Source organism: Pseudoliparis swirei, chromosome 12 (assembly GCF_029220125.1).
Source record: "Pseudoliparis swirei isolate HS2019 ecotype Mariana Trench chromosome 12, NWPU_hadal_v1, whole genome shotgun sequence".
Taxonomy (NCBI): domain Eukaryota; kingdom Metazoa; phylum Chordata; class Actinopteri; order Perciformes; family Liparidae; genus Pseudoliparis; species Pseudoliparis swirei.
Genome location: NC_079399.1, coordinates 3705490 through 3733343, shown reverse-complemented (window position 1 = coordinate 3733343; position 27854 = coordinate 3705490). Strand labels below are relative to the sequence as shown.

Genomic DNA, 27854 nt, shown 5'->3' with positions numbered 1-27854 from the left:
TTTAGTAAGTCGTAAAAGTGATAAAGAAATCATAAAAAGTCATTAGTAACAGTATTTCATTGTAAAGGCCAAAGTCACTGAAGTCACTGAGGTCACTGAGGTCACTGAGGTCACAGGTCACTGAGGTCACTGAGGAGGAATCCATACTTTTAATTGGCTTTAAGTTACGGGTCCACTATATTAAGTGTTTGATAATCAAGGTTTGTTGTTTTTACACCAAAGACACACCCCCTGATGAAGGAGGCCGGCCTGAATAGAATATACACTTTTATTAATCCCCAAGGGGAAATTAGTTCTCTGCATTTAACCCATCCTTAGTTATTAAGGAGCAGTGGAGTGCGCGAGGAAGCAACTGGGGTTCAGTGCCTTGCTCAAGGACACTTGACTTGCAACTAATGGGGAGGAGGGATCGAACCCCCGCACACCCCTGCGGTTGCAGGACGGCCCTCTTACCCCACTGAGCTAAAGCCGCCCCAAAATGGATGTGTGTGTGTCTGTGTGTGTGTATCTGTGTGTGTGTGTGTGTCTGTGTGTGTGTCTGTGTGTGTGTGTGTGTGTGTGTGTGTTCACTGATCATGTTCGAGGCTGTTTTATCTTTAATGAGGCCTTCTGTAGCAGGCCTGAGGCCGCCACCCGTGGGTTTCCCCCCCCAGCACCAAGGATCCGCCAGACAGCAAGAGGGTTTGTTCCAAGACATATTTATTTGCACACACACGACACCGAGCAGACCGCAAAACACGTGCCTCTGCTCACCTCTCCCTCTCCACTCTCGAGTGGGAGCTTTTATAAGGGCGGCCTCGGCTGCTGAGTGATTGCCAATCACCAGCAGCCGAGGCCAAATCAGACACAGCTGCCACACCTTCCTCCAGCTGGAAGGCCTCTTTGATCAGTGGCCCGTGGACACGGGATTACACGGCTAACACGCTACGCTAATGGAACACACACACACACACACACAGACACACACACATAGACACACACACACACACACACACACACAGCATCTAAACCCATACGTGAACTAGAGGTACAACCACACACTGGAACTTCTGGCGAGGGCTCGGTGGCGTGGCGCCGGTGTCTCGATGGGAAACCTCTCATCCCAGTGTGTCGGTCCGGCGCTCCGGAGACGAACGTCTCTGCGGCGCCCGACACGCGGCTTTGTGTAACTCTTTAATTGCTGTCATTGTACGTAATGGCGGCTCTTTTTCATCTTCCCCGGTGGTGGGAGGCGTTGGAGCTAATTGTATCCGTCAGAGCCCTGCAGCCCGAAAACCGTGTGTGTGTGTGTGTGTGTGTGTGTGTGTGTGTGTGTGTGTGTGTGTGTGTGAGAATAGTTTATGAATCATTAGAATTGATGTCATTTCCAGACTGGATCGTTTTAATGGAAGTGGGGTGAAGTTGGAACCGCCAGCATTTAGTTTTCCCTCTTTATTGCTTTTTTTCTCTCTTTTTAATTGAAATTCATCCATTTTTAAAATATATATATTTATTGTTGCCGCTCCAGGTACGACACCATCACCAACCAGTGGGAGACGGTGTCCCCGCTGCCCAAGCCGGTGCACTCGGCGGCCGCCACGGTGTGCGGCGGGAAGGTCTACGTGTTCGGCGGCGTGAACGAGGCCGGGCGCTCGGCCGGCGTCCTCCAGTCCTACGTGCCGCGCAGCGACACCTGGAGCTTCATCGAGTCGCCGATGATAGGTAAAGAACGCCCCGAGCCGTGGCTCCGCCCACACGGATATTGTGCTTTTTACAATTATTTCCATTGAGCGAGACAATGACATGCTCACCAGCTTTAAAAAAAAGAGCAGGAGATGATGGTGACGTGACTCAGAAGTACAGTATGCCATAGAAAAGGCAAAAGGTCATGGGACGTTAAAGTTCGTCAATGCAAAGGTCAAAGGTCATACTATAGTAACGCATCATAAAAAGTTGCAGTATATTTTAATGTGACGGTCATCATTATGTCGTAAAGCGGCACATTATGTCATAAAACATCACCGATTTAAATAAAATAAATAAATAAATAAAATAAATAGAATAAATAAATAAAATAACATACAATAATAATAATAATTTGAAGGCAACACGCAGCTGATGACTTTATTGTAATAAATCATATTCCAGTGGAAAGCATGTTGACCCACAGCGTCGGCCCCGGTCAGCGTGTGACCTTCTCCAGCCGGTGGCTCCTCCTCCTCATCATTAGTTTGTGGTATTCTTCCCACGCCGCCGCTCCATCACTCTGATGAGAGGACCAGAGCTCGAGGTGACCGGTGGGTCCGACCGCAGCTTCCTGACATCTTATTGGTCGTTGGAAAAAAACCTTCCAGTCGCAGCCACCGGGGGGAAAACCCCCGTGAAGGACTCGGGGACCAGAAGGAACCCTTTTGAAGTCGGCTGCCATAACTGTAGCTCTGTGGGAAGATCAAATCCTGAAGACTTTAATATTTGGGCTACACTTTATTACACACACACACACACACACACACAGCGCCATTTAAAACCAAAAGCCCATAACAGAAAATATTTGAGAAGATGCATCTTGGCGTTAAGAGCATCCCAAGCTCACTAAATATGTTATATCTTCAGAAACCATAAAGCATAAAAAAGGATGATTTGGGGAGGGGGGGGGGGAGTTGGACCAGTCCAGCATCCAGGCAACCAGTGGAGACTCCAGGCTCCAGGAAGTCGTTGATCCCAGCCAAGAAGATAGTGGGTTGGGAGATGGAGAATTAATGTTTTATGCTGATTTTTAAACAAAGAAATACAACTTGTTCATTTTCTTGATTTTTAGACTTCCTCCCAGTCTGCCGAGCGTCGCTTTGTATTTAACACTTAACACACTTTCTGTATGGAGGACTTAGAATGTCTTAAGAATAAATAGATGCTTGAATAAATTAATAAATGTATTAAGAAATACAGGAATAAATAAATGCTTAAATAAATGTATAAATAAATACAGGAATAAATAAATAAATGCTTGAATAAATCAATATATACCGGAATACATATATTTTTAAGCATTTATTTATTCCTGTATTTATTTATTTAGACATTTATTTAAGTATTTATTTATTCCAGTATTTATTAATACATGTATTAATTTATTTTGTTATACTCAAGACCTCCATACTTCTGGACTAACTCTCACATAAAGCTGCAAAGAAACTAAAAATAAATCAAATGTTCTGTTTATGTTCATTTTAATTAATTTTCCACGAGTAAAAAAACTCTATTTCATGCTGGATTATCTCATTTGAGACATCTCCTTAGGGCGTGGAGCATCCAAATGGTGCTTTAAATATAAATATATATACATATAATTAATATCCCACATGGTGGTTTGCATACACACTGCGGACAACACTCAATACTGGGTCTAAAATGTATTTTAATTCAAGCTGTGTTCACCATTAAAGTTTCTCCCCGAAAACACTTCCTCGCTCGGCCACCAGGGGCTTCGGTCTTACAGCTGTGAGCCGAGTTCTGGTTATGTAACGCGAGGTGTTCGCGGTGAGAGCAGCGTGGGGCTGACGGGGCTCAGAGAGCAGCTGGTAGACGAGGAAGGAGAGGAGACACACACACACACACACACACACACAGCCTCTGCTTACCTCATATCAACTGTACATAACCCAGGTACAAGCTGTATTATGTATTGCGTAACGAGCCGGCTGTGCTACTCCCCACATGTGTGTGCGTGCGTGTGTGTGTGTGTGTGTTTCTTCTTATTCCGGCGAGGCGTGGACGGACAGGCCGTCATCCGTCAGGCGGCAGACGAGCCGGCGGCTTTACTGCCTCCAGTGAAATTGAGGATGATTTTAGTGAGACGGTGGGGAGCTGCTCCATCCAGCCTCCACCTCCGCCTCCCTCCATCACTCTCTCCCTCTCTAATCTCTCCATCTCTCTCTCACTCTCCCTCTCTCTCTCGCCATCTCTCGGCACTGTCTTATCGACTGACACAAATACAGTCGTGTGTGCGTGTGTGTGCGCGTGTGTGTGTGTGTGTGTGTGTGTGTGTTTTCTTCTCTGCATGGACCAGCTCCCGCATGAACTGCAAATGGGTTTCACAAACACTTATCAGGACTTTCTCTCTCTCTTGCAGAAAAATAATATTCCTCATGCCAAAAATAATACTCCATCGAGACGCCCTTCATCTCCTTTGTCTCCAAATATATATATATATATATATATATATACAGTACATATATATATATTTATATATATACAGTACATATATATATATACAGTACATATATATATATTTATATACAGTACATATATATATACAGTACATATATATATATACAGTACATATATATATATATATATATATATACAGTACATATACAATAATATATTTATATACACATGTATACATATATATATATATATACAGTACATATATATATAGATATTTATATACAGTACATATATATATATATATATATATATATATATATATATATACAGTACATATATATATATATTTATATACAGTACATATATACAGTACATATATATATATATACAGTACATATATATATATTTATATATATACAGTACATATATTTATATGTCCATATATTTGTCCCTGAAGCATCTTGAGGTCGTCTGTAAAGAGTTTTGTGATGTTTCTGGAGGACAAAGAGAACACAAAGAAACAAATTGATGCCACTGAATAGAAATGTCTTCTTTTCTCTCTCCCTCTCTCTCTCTCTCTCTCTCTCTCTCTCACAGATAATAAATACGCCCCCGCGGTGAGTCTAAATGGTCTGATCTTCATCCTGGGGGGAGCATACGCTCGAGCCACCACCATCTACGACCCGGACAAGGGGAACATCAAGGCCGGGCCCCACATGAACCACTCCCGACAGTTCTGCAGGTGAGGGAGAGAGGGAGGGAGGGCGAGAGGAAGAGAGAGAGAGTGAAAGAGGGAGAGAGATGGAGAGATATAATATTCCATTTTGGGATCATCTGTGTTGTTTTCTCTGACTAGATTTAGACTATGTAATAATCTGTTACATTGCGTCTGAGTTTGTGCGTGTGTGTGCATGTGTGTGTGTTTGCGTGTGTGTGTGTGTGTGCGTGTGTGTGTGTGTAGTCGTTCCTCACCTCGATAGCAGAACTAAATCTTTAATCTTCTTACAGATCAAAGTTTTAATCCGTTCTGAACTCAAACTTTCTGTTTCTCATCCAATGGAAACATTTGTGGAGACACATTGGTGTTCTCTCCCTCTCACCCCCAAGGTGTGTGTGTGTGTGTGTGTGTGTGTGTGTGTGTGTGCGTGTGTGTGTGTGTGTGTGTGTGCGTGTGTTCCCCCCTTCTGCCACACAAAGTAGCCATGATATTAAAAGTTAGTCATCGTATGCAGGTTGTGTCTCTATGTGATGACATGAGGTCGATGACCTCATGACCTTCATGACTATTATTATCTCTCTTTATTATTTCACTTGTTCAGGGCGGTCGGGACTTTGGAAGATCTGAAAGATAATGAGCAGTTAAATATATTAATATGTAAAAATAAATTATAAAAACTACTTTTAGACCGACGTCAAACCTGCTTTTTCTGCAGTAGTCGACTCCTCTGGTTGTATAGAAGTCTATGCTTCACGTGTTAAAGCTGCATTCTCTCTTCTGACCACCAGGGGGCGACTCCTCTGGTTGTATAGAAGTCTATGCTTCATGTGTTAAAGCTGCATTCTCTCTCCTGACCACCAGGGGGCGACTCTGGTTGTATAGAAAGCTCAATTCTCCTGACCACCAGGGGGCGACTCCTCTGGTTGTATAGAAGTCTAAAGCTGCATTCTCTCCTGACCACCAGGGGGCGACTCCTCTCACAATCAATCAATTAGAGTTAATTGTTTAGCTTTTTTTCTAACTTTATAAAATCTAACCTGCGCCTCCTTCCGCGCCTCCTTCCGCAGCGCCGCGATCGTGGACGGGAAGATCTTCGCCACCGGGGGCATCGTGAGCAGCGAGGGCCCGGCGCTCGGCAACATGGAGACCTTTGACCCCTGCGCCAACACGTGGACGCTGCTGCAGTCGCTGCCCTGCCCGCTGTTCAGGCACGGCTGCGTGGTCATCAAGAAGTACATTCAGAGCGGCTGAGGGGGCGGAGCCTCTGGACCCCGGACACGCGGCGTGGCGTTGACCTCTGGACTTTTTTTTTACACCGGCATCCATCCACTCGGTACTCGTCCCGCCTCCCAGGAACAATAACAACAACAACAACAAAAAAGCCCCGTGTAGAATGTACTCGTCAGGTGACCTCTCACCTCCTCGTGTCAGGTGACCTCACCTCCTCGCGTCAGGTGACCTTGTGTCAGGTGACCTCACCTCCTCGCGTCAGGTGACCTCGTGTCAGGTGACCTCACCTCCTCGCGTCAGGTGACCTCACCTCCTCGTGTCAGGTGACCTTGTGTCAGGTGACCTCACCTCCTCGCGTCAGGTGACCTCGTGTCAGGTGACCTCACCTCCTCGTGTCAGGTGACCTCGTGTCAGGTGACCTCACCTCCTCGTCAGGTGACCTTGTGTCAGGTGACCTCACCTCCTCGCGTCAGGTGACCTCACCTCCTCGTGTCAGGTGACCTCACCTCCTCGCGTCAGGTGACCTCGTGTCAGGTGACCTCACCTCCTCGTGTCAGGTGACCTCACCTCCTCGCGTCAGGTGACCTCGTGTCAGGTGACCTCACCTCCTCGTGTCAGGTGACCTCACCTCCTCGTGTCAGGTGACCTCACCTCCTCGTGTCAGGTGACCTCACCTCCTCGCGTCAGGTGACCTTGTGTCAGGTGACCTCACCTCCTCGTGTCAGGTGACCTCACCTCCTCGCGTCAGGTGACCTCGTGTCAGGTGACCTCACCTCCTCGTGTCAGGTGACCTTGTGTCAGGTGACCTCACCTCCTCGTGTCAGGTGACCTCACCTCCTCGCGTCAGGTGACCTCACCTCGCGTCAGGTGACCTTGTGTCAGGTGACCTCACCTCCTCGTGTCAGGTGACCTCACCTCCTCGCGTCAGGTGACCTCACCTCCTCGCGTCAGGTGACCTCACCTCCTCGTGTCAGGTGACCTCACCTCCTCGCGTCAGGTGACATTTACTCCCCTCGGAAACAGATCCAGATGTTTGTCTTTTTTTGGAGAGTTTACTTCCAGGTGTTCATCGTTCATTCATTAGTTTGTTTGTGGTAAACTATTATTTTTTGGGGTTAGTGGCTTCACAGGAAGTGAAGGAAAGACTTCCACCAGGCGTGTTCCCTCTCTCTCCTGCTCTCTTCTCTCTCCTACCACTCTCCCTTCTACCTCTTTCCTTCTTTCTCTCTCTTCTACCGCTCTTCTCCCTCCCGCTCTCTTCTCTCCTACATCTCTCCCTTCTACCTCTTTCCTTCTTTGTCTCCCTTCTACCTTTCTTTTTTCTACCTCTCCCTCTCTTCTCCCTCATTCCTACCGCTCTCTCTCCCTTTCTACATCTCCCACTCTCTTCTCCCTCTTCTCGCTCTTTTTTCTCACTCCTACCTCTTTCCTTCTTTCTCTTTCTTCTACCTCTCTCTCTGAGCCGATGAAGACCTCTGCGTTCCTTGAACCCGTCTGTCCAGGTTAAAGAAGAAGAGGATGAACTTTGTTCCAGACGTTTCATCCGGAGGACGAGTGGCTCGTTTGTGTTTTTCTTTCCCTTTGATTCTTGCTCTCTGGGGCGAGAGAGCACCACATTGAGAGAGAGAGAGACTCCTCCCACTGACCTCTGATCAGATGTTAGTCGGGACCCAAAGCACAAAGCTCACCTGTCGGCTGTTTCCTGTCGTCTCTCATCCGGTTTCCTCCCTCTCTCTTTTATGTTTTATACAATGTTTCATTGCAAACCCTTTAAAAATAAATTTTGGGGGTTTATTCTGTAAATACAGGAAGGAAATATGTATATTTTAAAAAAACCTGAAGGCAATTCTGTATAAATGTTTTTAGAAAAACAAAAAACTGCTAGGTTGGATTTAAAAATGGTATGTCTGTAAATCTGTACCCCAAGAAGGAGAAATTACCAATTATTACTGAAACCTAATACATATACCAGAACATGAGCACGTGTGGCGTCTTTCTTTCTCCACCAGGTGGGTCAAACCAGCATCATGGCCGCCTCTTAAAGGGCCAGCGTACCTGAAACATGTAACGTATAAACTACTCGAACATATTGTTAAATAATTTGGTTGTTTATTTGAGTGTAGAAATATTGTACAGAAGAAAATGTCTCCAATATAAGAACTTAAATCCATTTAATTTGAACCCTTCAAAATAAAAGCATGGGATATTTTTCTTAAATTTCTTTACGAAAAGGAGATCGCGTGTCACGTAAAACGACGTGGCGGACCGGATTTGACACCTCTACACTGTTTGAATGAATTATATAAGTATTCCGATATGTATTTTTAACCCAACAGGTAAATAATATGAAACTACAGGTGAGGATTATTTTATTCTGCGGAAAAAAAATCAACGCCATACAAAATATATACAGTTTGCACCTTTTTATTCAAGTATATCACAGCAGTTTTATTTGAGAAATACAGTAAAATGTTTCATTTAAAATAATATAACTTACACGAAAGTAATAACAGGTTGAACAGGTGAGTTTAAAAGTCACAAACTAAGGGAAAAGTCTCCTAAAGTGAAACCTGGAGACGGAACGAGCGTTTGAACCCTAAGTAGTCTCAACTACCAGACAAAAATTGGTTGTTAGTCCAAACTGGCTACAATTTTTTTTTTTATAATAAGAAAAGGAAGATCGCAATGTATGACATTTAACTACCCATATTTTTTTGTTTACTAAATTCATTAAAAACTCTTTTTGGCAGAAAACGAACAAATGTCTTCCAGTTCGCCTCAAAGAAAACAACAAATGAAATAAATACAAACAAGTTGAACATGTGTTGAACCTGAGAGACCTGTAACCCCCCCACCCCACACACACACACACACTCCAAAATAAACCCGCTATTCAGCCACATTGTTAAAAACGCTTCCCGATTGTTACATACAAAAAGACGACTTAAGGTGTAAAAAAAGAAAGAAAAGCGTTTAATAATAAATAATCTGAATCATGAGATGACAATCTGCACAGAAAAAATAATGCTTAATTTTAAAATAGTGGCGGGAAAGGAGGGAGGGGCGACATTAAGGATGTACTTATGAATTAAGAGAAAGTATAAAGTTTGTGGCTCACATGCAGAACTCCTCACTGCTCCGGTACCGTCGGGTTCTGATGATGCAACAGCGCTTCAGGATAAGAGAATACTGTCAGCCGTTTTATTATTTATTTCTACCCAGTAAACAGATTTTAAAATAAATTAAGCTGAGGTAGCGTTTGGTTTTTCTCGTGCCAGAGCGGAGCCGTCGCTTTGCATATCGGTCTCTTTGTGTTTGTTTGTCGCCTGGAGGAATGAAAGGCAGAAGGAGGTGAAGGAGCACCGACGAGGGGAAGAAAAGGGGGCGGGGCCTCCTGCGGGCTGGACAGGAGGGAGGGAAATAAAAGAGGGTGTGGCCTCCTGCATCCTGGACCAAGGAGGGAAAGAAAAGGGGGCGGGGCCTCCTGCAGCCTGGACCGAGGAGGGAAAGAAGAAAAGGGGGCGGGCCTCCTGAAGCCTGCACCGAGATGCGTCTGGCGTCGAGAAAAACTGATGTAATAAATCCATAAAGTCGGTACATACACGAACACACACACACACACAAACACGAGAGGAACAACACAAATAAAAAGGAACTGATGTAATGCTGACCCACTTGGTGACGGGCGCTGCCTGAACGGCGTTGTTCATTACGGATTCACACGCTAAAGATCTCCACTTATACCCCAAAAAAGTGTCGAAATTAATAATCAAATACACAAAATAACCGTTAGGACCGTCGAGTAGAACCAGAATAGAGTGGCGTCACAATTATTCGGATGTATTTTTGCATATGGAAACACGTAAAGTAATCGCTGGCGTGGACCAAGTCTGGGCTTTGATTTTATTCTCGTGAAGACATTTAAATATCGAATAAAGAAAAAGATTCAAGTGCTCGGGGCGTGTCCTCCTGAGCTGAGGCTCGTTTTCGGGTTTTTAAAGTCAATTTGTTTCCTTGTGGAGACGAATGGCATTGAAATACATTTAGTTATCCCCCCTGAAGGTCACCGCGACCTCAGAGGTTCAGACCCCACGTCACTCGGAGCCGGCTCATTATCACACGTAGTAAATCATTTTAAAAAGGTAATAATATAAGATAATATATCAGTTTGAGTTTTTCTTAAAGTTGTCTTTTTTTAATAAGGCACACGCCGGGCAGTGCAAACTCCAGACGGCTTTTAATTCACACGCGTCCGGTTCCTCAGAGCGCTTAGAACCCGCGAGAGAAGTGTGTGAGTCGGACGAGGGAAGAGGAGGAGGAGGAGGTGGGGGTTAGGGGGGCGTAATGGCTTCTCCTCCTCCTCCTGCTCCTCCTCCTGCTGCTGTGCTTAAAGCGGATCTGGAAACCTCTCTGTAAACTGTTGTTCTGGCTGAGGGTCTGACGGCGGCTCACATATTCAATTAATGAGTAAGTAATGGCAGAAAGATGGCGGCGGCGAACAACTGGCCTGTGATGAAGGAAGCGCTCCACTTGTGTGTGTGTGTGTGTGTGGGGGGGACACACACACATTAAAAACCGCCCTCGCACTCCACATTCACACTTCTGCTGGTGAGGATCTGGGCGAGCGAGTGTGTGAGTTTGTAGAAAATACATGCATGCCCAAGTGTCAGAGGGTGTGTGTGTGTGTGTGTGTGTGTGTGCACAGCCTGCTCCGTGGGGGGGGGGGCAGGTTGCGATATGACATCACCCGATCTGTTGGTTTTGCAAGTCATCCCCGTTAAGTAAGGAGTCCCAAGAGCAGCACGGATGAACGTTAGGATAGCACCAGGGTTGCCCGTCACAGTTGGTGTGTGTGTGTGTGTGTGTGTGTGTGTGTGTGTGTGTGTGTGTGACTGACACACCTCCAGGAGAGGTTGGCTCGTGTAGAAAGGGTCTGGGTCTGGGATCCAGGTTTCCTGAGACGATAAGCACCATTGAATGTCTCTTGTCCTCAACGTCGTCCTCGTTGTGTGTGTGTGTGTGTGTGTGTGTGTGTGTGTGTGTGGCTCCTCCTCTTCTCTCGGTGTGTTTCTTTGTGGTCCCAGGATGTTCAGGATCTACCTGATGAGGTTTTCTCTCCGTCTCACAGGAATGTATCAAAATGCTGGATTCTCCCCTCCATCTCCTGCACAGACACACACACACACACAATGTAAAACACACACACACACACACACACACACACACATTGCTTAGTCTCAACCAACGCTGTGCATGAAGCGTCCGTCTCAGTGAAACTCGTAGATCTCCCACAACAAACGGCAGCTGTGGGCGTGATGATGCAACGCGGGGCGGATTCTTGTCGTCGTGACGACGGCGTTCGTTCCTCGCGGCCGACGGCGCCACGAGAAAGTTAAAATAAATAAATAAAACTTTACAGTAAAAAAATGTTTTTACACAGTTGAATCTCCCGAAAACATTTAGAACTAGAATGGGCACTCGGTAGAGCGCATACCTTCGCATATCACAAGATTGGGCATTGAATTATGAACATTTTGGCATTAGTTGCATGCCAATTGGACAAAAATGTATCGTGCTATGGTAAAAAAAAGATGTTGACCTTTCCATGACCTTTACCTTTGACCCGATTGATCCCAAAATCTAATCAAATGGTCCCCGGATAATAACTAATCATCCCACCAAATTCCACGTGATTCAAGAAGATTTGACCTGTTCATGACCTTTGACCCGATCTATCCCAAAATCTAATCAACTGGTCCCCGGATAATAAACAATCATCCCACCAAATTGCATGCGATTCGGTTCAATACTTTTTGAGTTTTTGAATAACACGCATACAAATAAATAAATAAATAAATACACGGCGATCAAAACATAACCTTCCGGCATTTTCAATGCGAAGGTAATAATTTGTTGCCTTGTATTAATACTAAATTAAATATTGTTTTACTTTGAGTTGGACTTTTGGGATTTAAAAATATATATTTTATGATAGATAATATATATAAATATTTAAAAAAAATATGTATACAAATGTATTCATTTATATATAAAAATCTATATATAAATATGTATATATAAATATGTACATATATATATAAATATGAAGATCAGTTGAGAACTACGAGCACATTCGGGTTAAAAAAGGTCAACGGCTCTTAAATTGCCATCTGAGGCTCCGCCCCCCCCCCCCCCCGTTGCATTATGGGTCTGTGGGAACACGGTCAGCATGTTGTTGTGTACAGAGACGGTCCCTCTGGCTTTAACTGGAATGAGGGAGTAGTCCACTCCATCTGCTGAAAGGTCAGCTCTTATGGGGGGGGGGGGGCGAGGGAGACAAATGTCTCCACGCCGCAGAAACCAGCAGCGCTGCAACATTAAGTGGGAACGGGCTTCAGCTTCTACAGCGAGCATCGAGCACGCGGACGGGGGTGTACGGGTGCATGTTTATTTGTGTGTGTGTGTGTGGGGGGGAGGAGGGAGGAGGGAGGGGGGACAAGGAGACGACCTGCCGGCGAGTCGAGCTGCAGGCAAAACGAAAGCTGACATTTCTGCTCTGGAAACACCAATTTAGGGCGGCATTGTGAGATGAACCCAGACGTGCCCCCCCTCCCCCCCCCACCACCCACCCACTAGCCCCTCCCCCTCTCCCCCTCCACCACCTGGCTGACCGCTCTCTCTCCCCGACAGCCAGGTCTGGCTACCGGCGCCGAGGAGGACGCCGCCATTCCTGGCGCCGCTGTCTGCTTTGACATCCGGCGGCGGACCGCCAGATGGGATTCTGGGAAAATACACGGCGGCTTTCTTCTCCTGCGTGGAACCCGTCATCAGGAGAGTTTAGGAACGAGCCTCTGAGACGGGAGCGAGTCCCCACGTCCAAGTATTACTTCTCTTAGTGATGTAATTCATGGCGTCCCTCTGACCTCTGACCTCGTAACCTAACATCTCCTTGGAGGAACATTTAATTGCAGACGTTCTTTAACCTTTTATGACATTTCAACAGCGTACATTCTTTATCATTTATTTTACCGGCACACTATACGGACATTTATTTTTAACACATAACATATACACATATATATATATAAATTATGGTCTTTTTATGACATGTTTAGACCTACAGTAAACAGTCTAAACATATCATAAATATATATATATTTATATATATAAAACATATATTTATATATATAAATATACACATATATATTTATATATATAAATATATATACTTATGTATATATTAATATATACATATATATTTATATATAAAAATATATTTATATATATAAATATACATATATATGTATATATATATTACGGTCTTTTTATGACATATTTAGACCCACAGTATACGAGAAATGCGACGGGGAGAGACGGTTACAGGCGTCAGAAGTGTGTGCCCCAATGCATTCTGGTATATGTAGGCACTGCGAGCTCGCGCTGAGAAACTCCATCGCCTCAACGCCTCAAAAAATGTTTTCTCTTTGCAAGCCGTTCGATTATTTCCCTCTGATTATCTGGGGTATTGTTTCCTTCCTCACCTCCAGTAGCCGCGTCTTGTCGTAGTCGCGGCGGTGTCGGTAGATGCTCTGGCTGAGCAGCGAGTAGAGCCGCTCCAGCTGCTCCACGCTGTAGCCGTCGCTCTTCTTCACCACCGTGTCCAGGAGAGCCTTCGAGGGGGGGGGCACACACACACACATTAAAAATAATCACAATAATCAGAATATCAGAAACTGGTACGAGGCGGCGATAATAAACGGCGAGCGGGCCGAGGTCAGCTCTCTTCGAAAAGCAATTAGGATCAGAGTGACGGCTAATTCAGGCTAATCATAACGAGGAGCCGGTTTACACGTCACCGCGACTTTAATTAAAACATTCTGGACAGCCGGAGCCCCTTTTAATTGACCCGTTTCTCACAGTTTGCCCGAGACCAAAAGCCCCTCTGTGTGTGTGTGTGAGTGTGTGTGTGTGTGTGCTCATCAGAATGCACACACTGAGACTGCGACGGCACAATAATTAAAGTTACCATCATCGACGCAAGGCAAATAGATAGCAACTGGCAGTCCGTGTGTGTGTGTGTGTGTGTGTGACCACACACAAGCGGCGAGGCAATGTCAGGATTAATAAAACCTGGATGTTTGTCAGAGCCGCTCGGCAGCCGTAATTGCGGCGGGAGAAAAACGATATAAAGAATGACATAACGTTCGTCTCGATTAAAAGGAAACCGCCGACGTCGCCACGGCAACAAAACACGTAGAAAATCGAGAGGAAACACTTCAGTCTGTTGGCACGTTGTCACCGTTTTATATTTAGTTTCACCGGGACAGTTCCGTCCCCCGTTGAAAAAAAAAAATTGGGAAAAATTGGGAAACTTTCAAAACTAATTTCCCAAAAATGCGAGATAAAAATAAAAAAAACACGAGGAGAACTACCGCGGCGGTGAAGACGACGGCTCTCTGCCAGATTTGGGTTGCTGTTGCGCAACTCGTCTTTCATTGAAACGCATTACAAAGCGAGCGAGACGCCCGTTACGGGATCGGACCGTTTATTCCCAACGCGTGTTTTTACCGTCGTTAATGTTCTGAACGAATCGGAGATTTAGAAACGGCAGATTTACCAGTTTAAAAAAAATAATAAAGTAAATGAGCGGAGAAAGAGAAAAAACGGGGGGGAAAATTGGGAAACTTTCAAAACAAATTCCTTAAAATCCGAAAGCAAAAAAAAAGAGGGAGACGAGAACATCGGCGAAGATGACGGGTGACCGAGAGCCTCCGGGGACCGCCGGCGCCGGATTGGGGTCACCGTTGCGCAACTTATTCTTTTATTAAAACACATCGAACTCCAACACATTTAATTTACGATCGGAAATGTTGAGCGGAGAAAGATAATTATAAAAAAATTAATATATATATATATATAAATTAATATGAAAAAAGAAAAATATATATATACACAAATATATAAAATATATATATTATATAAAATATATATATATATAAATATTTTAAAAAGATATTTATATATATATACACTACCGTTCAAAAGTTTGGGACAACTTAGAAATGTCCTTATTTTTCAAAGAAAAGCATTGTTTTTTTCAATGAAGATAACATTAAATCAATCAGAAATACACACTATACATTGTTAATGTGGTAAATGACTATTCTAGGTGGAAACGTCTGGTTTCTAATGAAATATCTCCAGAGGTGTATACAGGCCCATTTCCATCAACTATCACTCCAGTGTTCTAATGGTACATTGTGTTTGCTAATCGCCTAGAAGACTAATATCTGATTAGAAAACCCTTGTGCAATTATGTTAGCACAGCTGAAAACAGTTATGCTGGAGATATAAGCTATACAACTGGCCTTCATTTGAGCTAGTTGATTATCTGGAGCATCACATTTGTGGGTTCGATAAGACTCTCAAAATGGCCAGAAAAAAAGAAGTTTCCTGTGAAACTCGCCAGTCTATTCTTGTTCTTAGAAATGAAGGCTATTCCATGCGAGAAATTGCAAAGAAACTGAAAATGTCCTACAGCGGTGTGTACTACTCCCTTCAGAGAACAGCACCAACGGGCTCTAACCAGAGCAGAAAGAGAAGTGGGAGGCCCCGGTGCACAACTCAGCAAGAAGACAAGTACATTAGAGTCTCGTTTGAGAAATAGACGCCTCACAGGTCCTCAACTGGCAGCTTCTTTAAATGGTACCCGCAAAACGCCAGTGTCAACATCGACAGTGAAGAGGCGACTCCGGGATGCTGGCCTTCTAGGCAGAGTGGCAAAGATAAAGCCATATCTGAGACTGGCCTAGAAATAGAAAAGATTGGTATGGGCAAAAGAACACAGGCATTGGACAGAGGAAGATTGGAAAAAGGTGTTCTGGACAGATGAATCCAAGTTTGAGGTGTTCGGATCACACAGAAGAACATTTGTGAGACGCAGAACAGGTGAAAAGATGCTGGAAGAGTGCCTGACACCATCTGTCAAGCATGGTGGAGGTCATGTGATGGTCTGGGGCTGCTTTGGTGCTGGGAAAGTGGGACATTTGTACCAGGTAAAAGGGATTTTAAATAAGGAAGGCTATCACTCCATTTTGCAATGCCATGCCATACCCTGTGGGCAGCGCTTGATTGGAGCCAATTTCCTCCTCCAACAGGACAATGACCCAAAGCACACCTCCACATTGTGCAAGAACTATTGAGGGAAGAAGCAGGCAGCTGGTATGCTGTCTGAAATGGAGTGGCCAGCACAGTCACCAGATCTCAACCATTGAGCTGTTGTGGGAGCAGCTTGACCGTATGGTCCGCAAGAAGTGCCCATCAAGCCAATCCAACTTGTGGTGCTTCAGGAAGCGTGGGGTGACATTTCAACAGATTACCTCAACAAATTAACAGCTAGAATGCCAAAGGTCTGCAATGCTGTAATTGCTGCAAAAGGAGCATTCTTTGACGAAAGCAAAGTTTGAAGAAAAAAATTAATACTTCAAATACAAATCATTATTTCTAACCTTGTCAATGTCTTGACTATATTTTCTATACATTTTGCAACTCATTTGATAAATAAAAGTGTGAGTTTTCATGGAAAACTCGAAATTGTCTGGGTGATCCCAAACTTTTGAACGGTAGTGTATATGAATAAAAATATAAAAAAAATATATATAAAAATAAAAAATATATATAAATATATATATATATATGTGGCTCTTGGCTGTGGACTGGAGAGCCTGAGCAGCATCTCAGGTGAAGGAGCAGATGAAACCTTCAGGACAATCACACCTGTACATAACGTCCTCCGGCGGAGCGACAGGTAAAACACCTCCGATCCCTCGACAAAGAAAAACGGGGCACGAGAACACGGAGAACTGACGGGGACCAGCATCATCATCATCATCATGATCATCATCATCATCATCATCATCGGGCGTGTTGGATTCTCCTCAGAAAGAGGAGGCTCTGCTCTGACTGAAGGAGTTTTTCGTGTCTATTCTTAACAACCCGGACTGAGCGGCTTTAATTAGCATGATGACATCTCACATGCGTGGAATAATGAGACTCGTCTTCACCTCCTTTCACCGTCTCCCCCTTTAAGTGCATTTCATAGTTCAATGTCTCACCTGCTCTTTAATGCTTTATAGGAGGCTCTCCTCACCTCTGCCTCCACCAACACTTCTCCTCCTCCTCCTCTTATACTTTTCTCCTGCTTCTCCTCCTCCTATGCTTCTTCTCCTCCTACTCCTTCTCATCATCACACTTCTCCTCCTCCTCCTCATACTTCTCTTATGCTTCTCCTCCTCCTCATGCTTCTCCTCTTCCTCCTCTTATGCTTCTTCTTCTCCTCCTCCTCCTCTTGTAACATGTTCCTCCCTTTATAGCGTCTCTACTTCTCTTATGCTTCTCCTCCTCCAATGCTTTTTCTCCTCCTCCTCATGCTTCTCCTCTTCCTCCGCTTATGCTTCTTCTTCTCCTCCTCCTCCTCCTCTTGTAACATGTTCCTCCCTTTATAGCGTCTCTTAGTTGTACTCTCCTCCTCACTGTTGGCTAGTTGATTGCGGCGTTGTACTCCCCCCTGCCTGTCAGCTTGATCAGGGTGTGTGTGTGTGTGTGTATGTGGGTGTGTGTGTGTGTGTGTGTGTGTGTGTGTGTGTGTGTGTGTGTGTGTGTGTGTGTCTGTGTGTAACACAGGCTCAGTGATTGAGCTCGCTGGACACACAATAGGGCAGTAATCCCCTGCGTTAAAGACGACGACTGACATGGATCATTTAACCCCTCCCCCTAAACCCCTCCCCCCCCCACCTCCCCCGTAAACACTCCCCTCCCTTGACTCACATCCTTTTCTTTACTCACATCTCTATCCCAGATGTTTAGGACCACAAAGGGAGGCGGATCGGCGTCCCAGCACAGAGCAGATTAACAGTGTTTTAACTCCCAGGATGCATTGCAGCACAACGACTAATTAATACCGGGGGTTAATCCTCACGTCTAACCGTCTCTAAACATCGGGAACATTACACGATTTAAAAAGCTTTTAACGATAGATGAAGAAACAACCACAACACATCTGTCTGATCACTGAGAGAGAGAGAGTGTGTGTGTGTGTGAGCGTGTGTGTGTGTGTGTGAAAGCGTGTGTGTGTCATCCTCAGTAGTAAATGAGGGGGAACCAGGAGCATTTGAAGCCTCACAGCGTCGCCAGGGACACAAAACTCTTCCTCCCAGAGAACGATTCACTCCCTCCTTCACTCCTTCCCTCCCTCCTTCCCTCCCTCCTTCCCTCCCCCCTTCACTCCCTCCTTCCCATCTTCCCTCCTTCCCTTTACCTCCTTTCTTTTTCCCTCTATAAAATAATGCATTATAAATGATTCGGCTCTGCTCGTTACTACGAATGCCTTTATTAATCTGGGAAGAGAGAGAGAGAGAGAGAGAGAGAGAGGATGGGGATTTGCTGGAGAGAACAAATTTAAAATGAAATGAAGAAGTTGCAAATGATGTAGAGCGCTCGGTCACACAGGTAATGTAATGTAATATATATATATATATACACACACACACATACAATGCTCATCATTCTTTAATGGTAGTCTTTACTTTCCCAAGATGTGATTCAATGCATGAATAAACTTTTGGAAATAGTAAATTTACCTAGCAACCAACGACCCGTGTGAGACGCCGTCGGGACAAAGTGCATAAAAATAAGAAAGATAGATATAAACAAATAACCGAGGCATAAGAAGTGTGTTCCCTCCGGTGCAGAGATCAATAAAAGGAGTCGTGGTGAATCAATACAGGGCCAGGTCATAACGTGGTCGCCTCTTTAATAAACAATTCTTAAATCCACGTTCTGCCCGACGACAGAACAGGAAGCCACGCTGGAAGTTTATCTTTCAACTGTAAAAAGCTCGGCGTCTTAAATCATAGATAATAAAAACTAAGCAACCCAAGATTTATTTGTTTACATTAGGTCTTTTTTTAAACACTCACAGTTAATATAACTTAAACTATTTAAAAGCTCTTTATTGTTAATCTTTACCATTCTGGAGGTAACCAGATTAACTGACGGCATAATGCAACTCTATTTTCTGGCTTTTGGCCGAATCAGCGAGAATACAAAAAAAATGTCAACTGTATTCCACTCAAGGTCACGGTGGGAATAATGAGGAGCTTAAAAAAAGATGATACGGCCAACTTTACTCCTGAAGGAGAGAGAAAAGTTCATAAATAATACAGATTATATTCACTAAAAGGAGATATGCATGAGAGGAATACAATGTTTGGTAAGTAGGCTTCGAGGAATGAATATAATATTTTATAAAAACGGATCTGATAATATCCAAGGGAATAAAAAGGATGGAGGAAACACAAACACCACCCACACACACACCTCTGCAAAATGACCTGAAGCTTTTTAAATAAATGCACTGATGGCAAAAAGCAAAAAGGTAAAAAGAATAACACAGAAATAGTTCACGTGTTTGGTCGAGGGGTTCGTAAAGGACTAGTTCATCGACCCGCTGTGGCTGCACCGGGGGAGGAGCTCCAGGGAAATAAAGGTTAATCGATTTGATGTCCTTTACACATGCAGTGTGTGTGTGTGTGTGTGTGTGTGTATAGCGTGTTGAAAAAGAGCAACATGCCGACTAAGCATTTAAGACGCGGTCCTGGAAACACCGGACACGCCTTCAGCACTGAAGCCGCTGAGACGTCGTGTTTTCTACAAAGAGTCGACAAAACTACAGAAGTTATCAAAGTTATTCGATTAGTACGAACAGACGACGGATCTCGAGCAACGTGAGGAAAAACAACCACGAGCTGAGCTTACAATAGAGATATTTCATCAAAACTAGTCTGCGCGTTTCTGAAAAATGTTAAGACATCTCAAACCAAATAATAATAAATATATAAATATATATATTAAATATAAATATATAATAAATATAAATATATAAATATAAGAAATAGATTATAAATAGATTTATAATATATATATATCATAAATATATATAGTAAATATATATATATATATAATACATATATATATATATGTAATAAATATATATAAATATGTATAATACATTTATATATAATATATATATATATTATAAATATATATAATAAAAATAAATATATATATACATTCTTTAATAAATATATATTATATAGATGCACTCGTTTCATCCAAGAGGCAATACTAAAGTTAACCAATCCGAAATAAATCATTACTCTCAAATGTTACATTTCATAGCTACTTGAATATGCCCGTTTGCATGTTCCATTCATTTTGTACTCTTTAAATAGAAGACAGCACATTATATTCCTCCTGAGCAGATGAGAGATATTATAATGCCGTTAGCCCGAAGCTGCAGAATAGGAGGCGAGCACTGGCACGTTTACGAGGAGGTGGCGCACCGGTCGTGCAATTACATGCAGATACGTCCACATCGTCAACGCCATCAGCGGGAATGAGAGAAACCAAAAGAAGAAGCACTTCAAACGCCATCTATTTTTTATTGACAATCACAAACGCTGGTCCGGCTCCGCCATTAAACTCTCCTCAGAGCAGACGGACAGATGTGACATGACTGCTCCCCCCGCCGCCATTATTAGTGTATATATAATAATAAAAAGAAATTGAAGGAAGATGACGAACTGAAATGGGGCCATTTCCCGTTGACAGGAGACAGGAAATAGTGATGGGGAGGGAGGGGGGGGGGGAGAGGGAGAGAGAGAGGGGGGGAGGTAATAGCTATGAGTCCAAAGCCACAGAAGACGCCGCGCTGGCGACTAGAAACAAAGCGGAACATAATCTGTGTTCTCAGGGCCAGATCCTCGTTACAGAGTTCTCATTTGCAATTTTCTCTCTCTCTCCCTCCCTCCCCTCCCTCCTCTCTGCCTCCTTCCTCTCAGTCTGATTATTGATGAAATAAAAACAGCTGACAGTGGAGAGACATACTGGAGGGAGTCGAGCCTCTGGTCCGTTTGTTTATGCAGAGCACGGTTTATAAACTGAATAACAGAACTTCAATTTACTAAATTAATCAGAGCGACGGACGAGGAGGTGCCGGAATAATAATAATAATAACGATAATAATAATAATGTCCGCCCGGCAGGCTTCGAGTGCAGTAACAAGTAAAAAGTCAGAAGTAATCAGCCCTCTGGAATCAATGAGTACGACTGACGGAGGAGGGGAGGAGCAGAGGAGCGGTGGAGGAAGGAGCGGAAGATGAGCAGAGGAGTGGAGGAGGAGTGGATGAGTGGTGGAGGAGAAGAGTGGTGGAGGAGTAGTGGAGGAGCAGAGGAGGAGTGGAAGAGGACTAGAAGAGGAGCGGAGGAGTAAAGGAGTAGAAGAGGAGTGGATGAGTGGTGGAGGAGAAGAGGAGTGGTGGAGGAGTAGTGGAGGAGCTGAAGAAGAGTAGAGGAGGAGCAGAGGAGCTGAAGAGGAGTGGAGGAGGAGTAGTGGAGGAGCAGAGGAGGAGTGGAAGAGGACTAGAGGAGGAGCGGATGAGTAAAGGAGTAGAAGAGGAGTGGAGGAAGAGAAGAGGAGCGGTGCACCGGGTAGCGCTCCTCTTCTCCTCCTCCTCCTCCTCCTCCTCTCTGCTCGTGTCTCCTAAACAGAGACTTTCATCCAGCGCACCGGATATTCAATTTGTTCCGTAAAGCCGGGGATGAAAAAAGCAATTATTCACAGTCCCTTCATTTCACGACCTGTTTCTTTAAGATACCCCCCATCTCCCCCTCCCCATCCTCCTCCTCTCCCCCCCCTCCTCCTCCTCTGCTAACAAACAGACCTCCAGATGAGTGCCGTGTGTGGCTGCCAAGTTGGAGCACTGAGATCAGGACCACGAAATGTTTGCTTTTTAAAAGCCTGTCAATCCCCCCCACCTTCCTCCTCCTCCTCCTCCTCCTCCTCCTTCTCATCATCATTCTCACACACAGGTAAAAGCCACCAGGTAACGGCTCGATAGCTGGATGTCACAGAGGGAGGAAGTAAGAACACTTCTTTAACATGAATCACACTGCTCCTCCTCCTCCTCCTCCCTCCTCCCCCCCCCCCCCCCCCCCGGTCAGTGAGAAGTGCTGTCAGCGAGGAGGAAGAAGAATAAAGAGCAGGAAGAAGAATGAATAACTAATGCTACTTTTTATTACTAAAGAAAAAGAAGAACAAGGAGGAAGAAGACGAAGAAGAAGAAGATTCACATCCCGGGACACGTCGGCGTCTCTAGTGGGCGGAGCAGGACGCTCATGTTTGAGTCATAACCTCGAATGTCGCGGGGAAACGGCACCGTGACGATGTGTGTGTGTGTGTGTGTGTGGTGATGGTGGGGGGGGGATGTCCGACGGTCGTAATTGGGGCTCGCTCCGCGGTCAGAGGGAAATGTCACGAAACGTATGTTTGAAAGAAGAAGGCGGGTGAAAGGAAAGGAGGGATGAGCCGTCAGAAGGCATCCATCTGAGGAGGAGGAGGAGGAGGAGGAGGCAGAGCTCTGGATCTGGAGGAAGCTGAAGGCCGGTCATCCATGATTCAATGCGCGCCGCGCCCTCCGTTTAACACTCGCAAAGTTTTCACATCCAAATTAACTTGCTCCGTGTTCTGTGGCGGACGGAGAGGGGGCCGGATTAAGTGCAGAAGGTTTCTGGAGACGAGCGGCGCGGCGCCGGAGGACCGGTCCTCTGCTGGCTCGCTGCAGATAACATGAACGGGGGGGGGGGGGTGCGCCTCGTATTCGGCACAAAGAGCAATTTAATCAATTTACCCATGTTGTGTGAGGATAGAGGGAGAGAGGACTGAAGTACAGCTGTTTGTCTTCTCTTTTTTATTTATTTTTTGCAGCAGGGAGGAGGAAACTCCTCCACCAGAACCCTCCACCCACAGCAACATTAAAACAAATGAACTTAAATCGAGCATATTGGTGTAATTTTTTAGATTATAGCGCCTCTTTTCCATAATCACAGTCCAATTAGTCAGTCGCAAAAAAAAAGAATTGACAGTTTGCCACAGCTGGCTCTGTTGAAACCAATAAGTCTATATTTCCACATCTTATTTATGGGAAGTGTGTTTTTCTTTTATTTATTTAATTAAATAAATGTTTTTTGTTTTTTATAATTAAATAGATTTTTTACAATTTAATTAAATAATTGTTTTTTTATTTAATTAAATAATTTTTATTTTTTATTTATTTTATGAATTGTATTCATTTTATTATAATCTAAATTATCAAAATTATTTTATTTATGTATTTAACCACGAAAAGCCTCATTGAGAGTGTCCTGGTGAAGGAGATTTTTAATCTCAATGATGCTTTTCCTGGTTAAATAAATGTAAATAAACCGAAGGCCAAAAAGAGCTGTAAAAAAAGTAAATAAGACAAGGTTTACACATAATGAAAGCGACGATATTAACCTGTGGATTGTTTTTCCTTTTTTTGGGGGGTGGAATCGAGAAAACGAGTGAGTACACAAGGTGACGGCCTTCATAATGGATGTCCGTGGCCGTGTGGTCGTCCCCGTGAGGAGCGTTCCCGTCAGCAGATCATCGCCGTGATGCACAACTCAGTCGCCGTTAAATCTGCAAATCCACAGTCGGCACACGGAGCGAAATCACCACAGCTGCTGCATCCGCCACGGTGTGAATCACAATGACGGGCGTGTGGAATCGAGCGCGATGGCGACGGGACACGCGCCGAAAACGGTTTAGCACCAGAGTGGCTGTGAGGGTTCTGCAAACCAATCAGAGGACGCGGTTGCCCGGCAACCAGTGTCAATATATATAATTTAACAAACACAACAAAGGGATGTAAATCAGGTTGACAATGTCTAAATATATATATAAATATATATTCATTTATATATATATATAAAAAAGATTATATTTTTATATAAATATATTTATATATATATATAATATATAAGTATATGTATATATACATTTATATATATATATATAATATATAAGTATATATAATATATAAGATATGTATAAATATATACATTTATATATAAGTATATATATAAATATATTTATATATATATATATAAATGTATATATATAAATATATATATGTATATGTATATATATAAATGTATATATATATATATATATAAATGTATATATATATATATATATAAATGTATATATATATATATATATATAAATGTATATATATATAAATATATAACATTGAGGGTACACTTTCACACAAATAACTGTTCTATTGTCCCAGTGAGCCGTAACGGTCCGACAGCAAACCAGCAACAAGAATACCAGGACCGTGACCCCAACAGTGAAATTAAACATTAACAAGCTTCTTTAGGTCCTGGACTCTACGGAAAACAAGCCGAACCCCAGTCGCCTTGAGACCAGAGAAAAAAACAACAACTTTAGGGAGATAGTTACCGAAAGCCGCTGGTGGTCGACCACTAGGGGGAGCTGGGGAGGGACTGGTCGCTGCTCTTCCTCCGTCTTCTCGGCGGATCCCTTCTCCGGCTCCGACGGGCTCGTCCGGCACGCCTCGGCTACGGAAACACGACGAAAAATAATTCTTATTGCTGAAAGAAGGGGCTAATAATGAAGGTTATGAAGAATCCATTCAGTGTGCGCGCAAAAAGATGAAATAAAAAAACAACCTCCAGGGAATGGGTGAGCTAAATCTGAAACTCATTTCTGGTATTTTATCATGAACCAGTGGAGAAGGGTAAAAAAAGAAAGAAAAAAAAGAAGAAGAAACACAAACTTGATTTCGTGGATAAATAAAATCCAAGTGCAAGATGAATGCGATACTCGAGGAAGGTCTATTTTCAGCCGCCTGCAGCTACTGAGGGCGCAGCGCTTCACATCTGGCCTCCTTCCTGTCCATTTATAAACGCTTTGATGGAAACAAAAGGCGCTGGCTCGGCCCGTAATGGGGGGGCGGGGGAGGAGCGTTGGCCCCGTCGCCGCGTCCTCCGTGTACCTCGGCGACTTCCAGCTGGCGGGAGCCAAACCGCGATCAAACACATCGACCTATCGGCTTCATGTATGACAAAAGTCATAATGGCGAATCGTAAAAAGGAAGATAATAATAATAAATTGGCAAAGTTAGCCATCGTTGTGAATTCGTCAGTTTCTCCATCGACGTATACGATCCGTGTTTTTATACATTCTGTATGTCTCTTTGCATTATTCACGTCCGCTCTACTTTTTTTTTTCCGGAGCTGCACCAAGAGTGCAAATCAGCGCTGGTTCATAAATAAATAAAATTTAAAAAAGGAATTTATCTGCGTAATTAAGTGGATGGATGTGTAAAGAAATATGAACAGATTTGTCGCTTAATTGCATTTTTACTGTGAAGATCAAACTGAACTTCAGTATCTGAGAACTTCTCACTCAATAACGACTTTCAGGTGATTCATAGTTTCTCCAAAAACTGACCCAAAACGCATCCGGCGCCGAGGAAACTGGGTTAGGATGCCGAGTACGGCACAATTTAAAATTGAGTGAGGAAAAAAAGGCACAAAATAAACGATTAGTTGTAATTAAGGTGCTTTTGACTCCATCTTCGTACCTTCTGGATTCAGCTCTTCCTCCTCTGCGTTCTCCATTCCTTCACGGGGTCGTTCCTCCCGAGTCGGAGCGCCCTCCTCCTCCTTCTCTTCGTCTTTGTGTTCTTCCCGTTCCGGCTCGCCGGAGCCCTCCGTCGCGCTCGGCGGACTCCTCTTCTCTGCCTCGCCGCTCCTCTTGACGCTCTGCGATGAGTCCAGGCTGTCCATCGACGCGTGGCCGTTCACGCAGTCCGCCGGCGGCACCGAGAGCGCGGCGGCGGCGAGGAAAAGCCTCTCGCCGCCTCCCCCCGTGCTTTCAGGCTCCGCCTCTTTGGCTTCGAGCTCCTCCTCCTCTTTCGCCTCCTCTTCCTTCGGCGTCGGCTCGTCCGGGCGCTCGCTGGCGTCGGGCGGCTCGGCGGGCGGCTCGTTGGAGCTCTCCTCCTCCGTGGAGGGGCCGTGGGGACGGAGGCCGTTGGCCCGGGGGACGGCGGTGTCACATGACGACTCCTCGTCCTGCGTCAGACACGAGTCGCTGGGCCCCGGCACCTCGGCCTCCTCCCCCCCTTCCTCCTCCTCTTCCTCTTCCCTCTCCTTCCTGTAGATCCTCTTCTTGCGGATGATGCCCCGCCCCCAAGATGGCCGCCGGCGCATCTTACGCTTTATATGAACTGAGAGGGAGAGAGAGAGGAACGCTATTAAACCCACAAGCACACAAAGTGGAACCTTAAAAATGTGTATGTCAGATTCATGACACACACACACACACTATAAAGAGCGAACGCAGTCCTGACGGCTCTCCGACAGATGATGGTTTTTCTATTTCATTAAACAGATCAGACAAAAAGGTTGAAAAAAAAATGTTTAAATTCCCAACAAAAAAAAGCAATCGTGACCTTTAAGATCGAACGGAGCGCAGACGGAGATAATCGTGACAGAATTCTCTCCGGTCGGATCTCGGCGCGGCTTTCAATTCGATTGTTAAATCTAGACGTTTGGCCTTTTCCCTCAAAGAGTAACAGGCGAAGAGAGAGAGAGAGAGAGACGTAGAGAGAGAGAGAGAAAAAGAGGTAGAGGGAGAGGAGAGAGAGAGAAAATGAGGTAGAGAGGGAGAGATGGTGGGAGGGAGGGAGGGAGGGGGAAGGGGATAGGTAGAGGCAGAGAGAGAGAGAGAGAGAGAGAGAGAAAAAGAGGGAGAGGGAGAGATGGTGGGAGGGAGAAGGGGATAGGTAGAGGCAGAGAGAGGGAGGGAGGGAGGTAGAGAGAGAGGGTGAGAGAGAACCAGAGCACTTTGTAATAATTGAAAGTGCTGAAAACATGCGAGTTGAGAAGTGGTACACACACACAGACAGAGACACACAGACACAGAGACACACACACACAGACAGAGACACACAGAGACACACACACAGAGAGACACACAGACACACACACAGACAGAGACACACACACACACACAGAGACACAGACACAGAGACACACACACAGAGACACACAGACACAGAGAAACACACAGACACAGAGACACACACACAGAGACACACACACACAGACAGAGACACACAGACACAGAGACACACACACACAGACAGAGACACACAGACACAGAGACACACACAGACAGAGACACACAGACACAGAGACACACACACACAGAGAGACACACAGACACAGAGACACACACACACACAGACAGAGACACACAGACACAGAGACACACACACACAGACACACACAGACACAGAGAGAGACACACAGACAGAGACACACACACACAGACAGAGACACACACACACACACAGAGAGAGACACACAGACACAGAGACACACACACACAGACAGAGAGAGACACACATACACAGAGACACACAGAGACACACACAGACAGAGACACACACACAGAGACACACACGCACAGAGACACACACAGACAGAGACACACACAGACAGAGACACACACATACAGAGACACACACAGACAGAGACACACACACACAGAGACACACACAGAGAGAGACACAGACACACACACACACAGACAGAGACACACACACACACATACAGAGACACACAGACAGAGACACACACACACAGAGACACACACAGACAGACACACACACAGAGACACACACAGACAGAGACACACACAGACACAGAGACACACACACACACACAGAGACACACACAGACAGAGACACACACACAGAGACACACACACACACACACACACACACACACACACACACAGAGA

At 44.6% G+C, this 27854-nt stretch overlaps 2 protein-coding genes across 6 annotated transcripts in view; one reads left to right on the top strand and one right to left on the bottom strand.

Annotated features, from left to right (window-relative positions):
* LOC130202507 (kelch-like protein 29) overlaps positions 1 to 6518 on the top strand; it is a 180056-nt gene extending 173538 nt beyond the window's left edge. For all 4 annotated transcript variants that reach the window (XM_056428104.1, XM_056428106.1, XM_056428105.1 and 1 more), the window contains 3 exons: positions 1508 to 1701; positions 4744 to 4888; positions 5932 to 6518. In XM_056428104.1, the coding sequence (XP_056284079.1) occupies positions 1508 to 1701; positions 4744 to 4888; positions 5932 to 6115 (523 nt within the window). In that variant the 3' untranslated portion in view covers positions 6116 to 6518. The remainder of the gene's footprint in view (positions 1 to 1507; positions 1702 to 4743; positions 4889 to 5931) is intronic.
* Positions 6519 to 8502: 1984 nt separating this feature from the next.
* The window catches only part of atad2b (ATPase family AAA domain containing 2B), a 65674-nt gene continuing 46322 nt past the window's right edge, over positions 8503 to 27854 (bottom strand). For both annotated transcript variants that reach the window (XM_056428102.1, XM_056428103.1), the window contains exons 25-28: positions 25630 to 26274; positions 24483 to 24601; positions 13636 to 13764; positions 8503 to 11258 (exon numbers count right to left, since the gene is read on the bottom strand). In XM_056428102.1, coding sequence (XP_056284077.1) covers positions 11217 to 11258; positions 13636 to 13764; positions 24483 to 24601; positions 25630 to 26274 — 935 coding nt within the window. In that variant the 3' untranslated portion in view covers positions 8503 to 11216. The remainder of the gene's footprint in view (positions 11259 to 13635; positions 13765 to 24482; positions 24602 to 25629; positions 26275 to 27854) is intronic.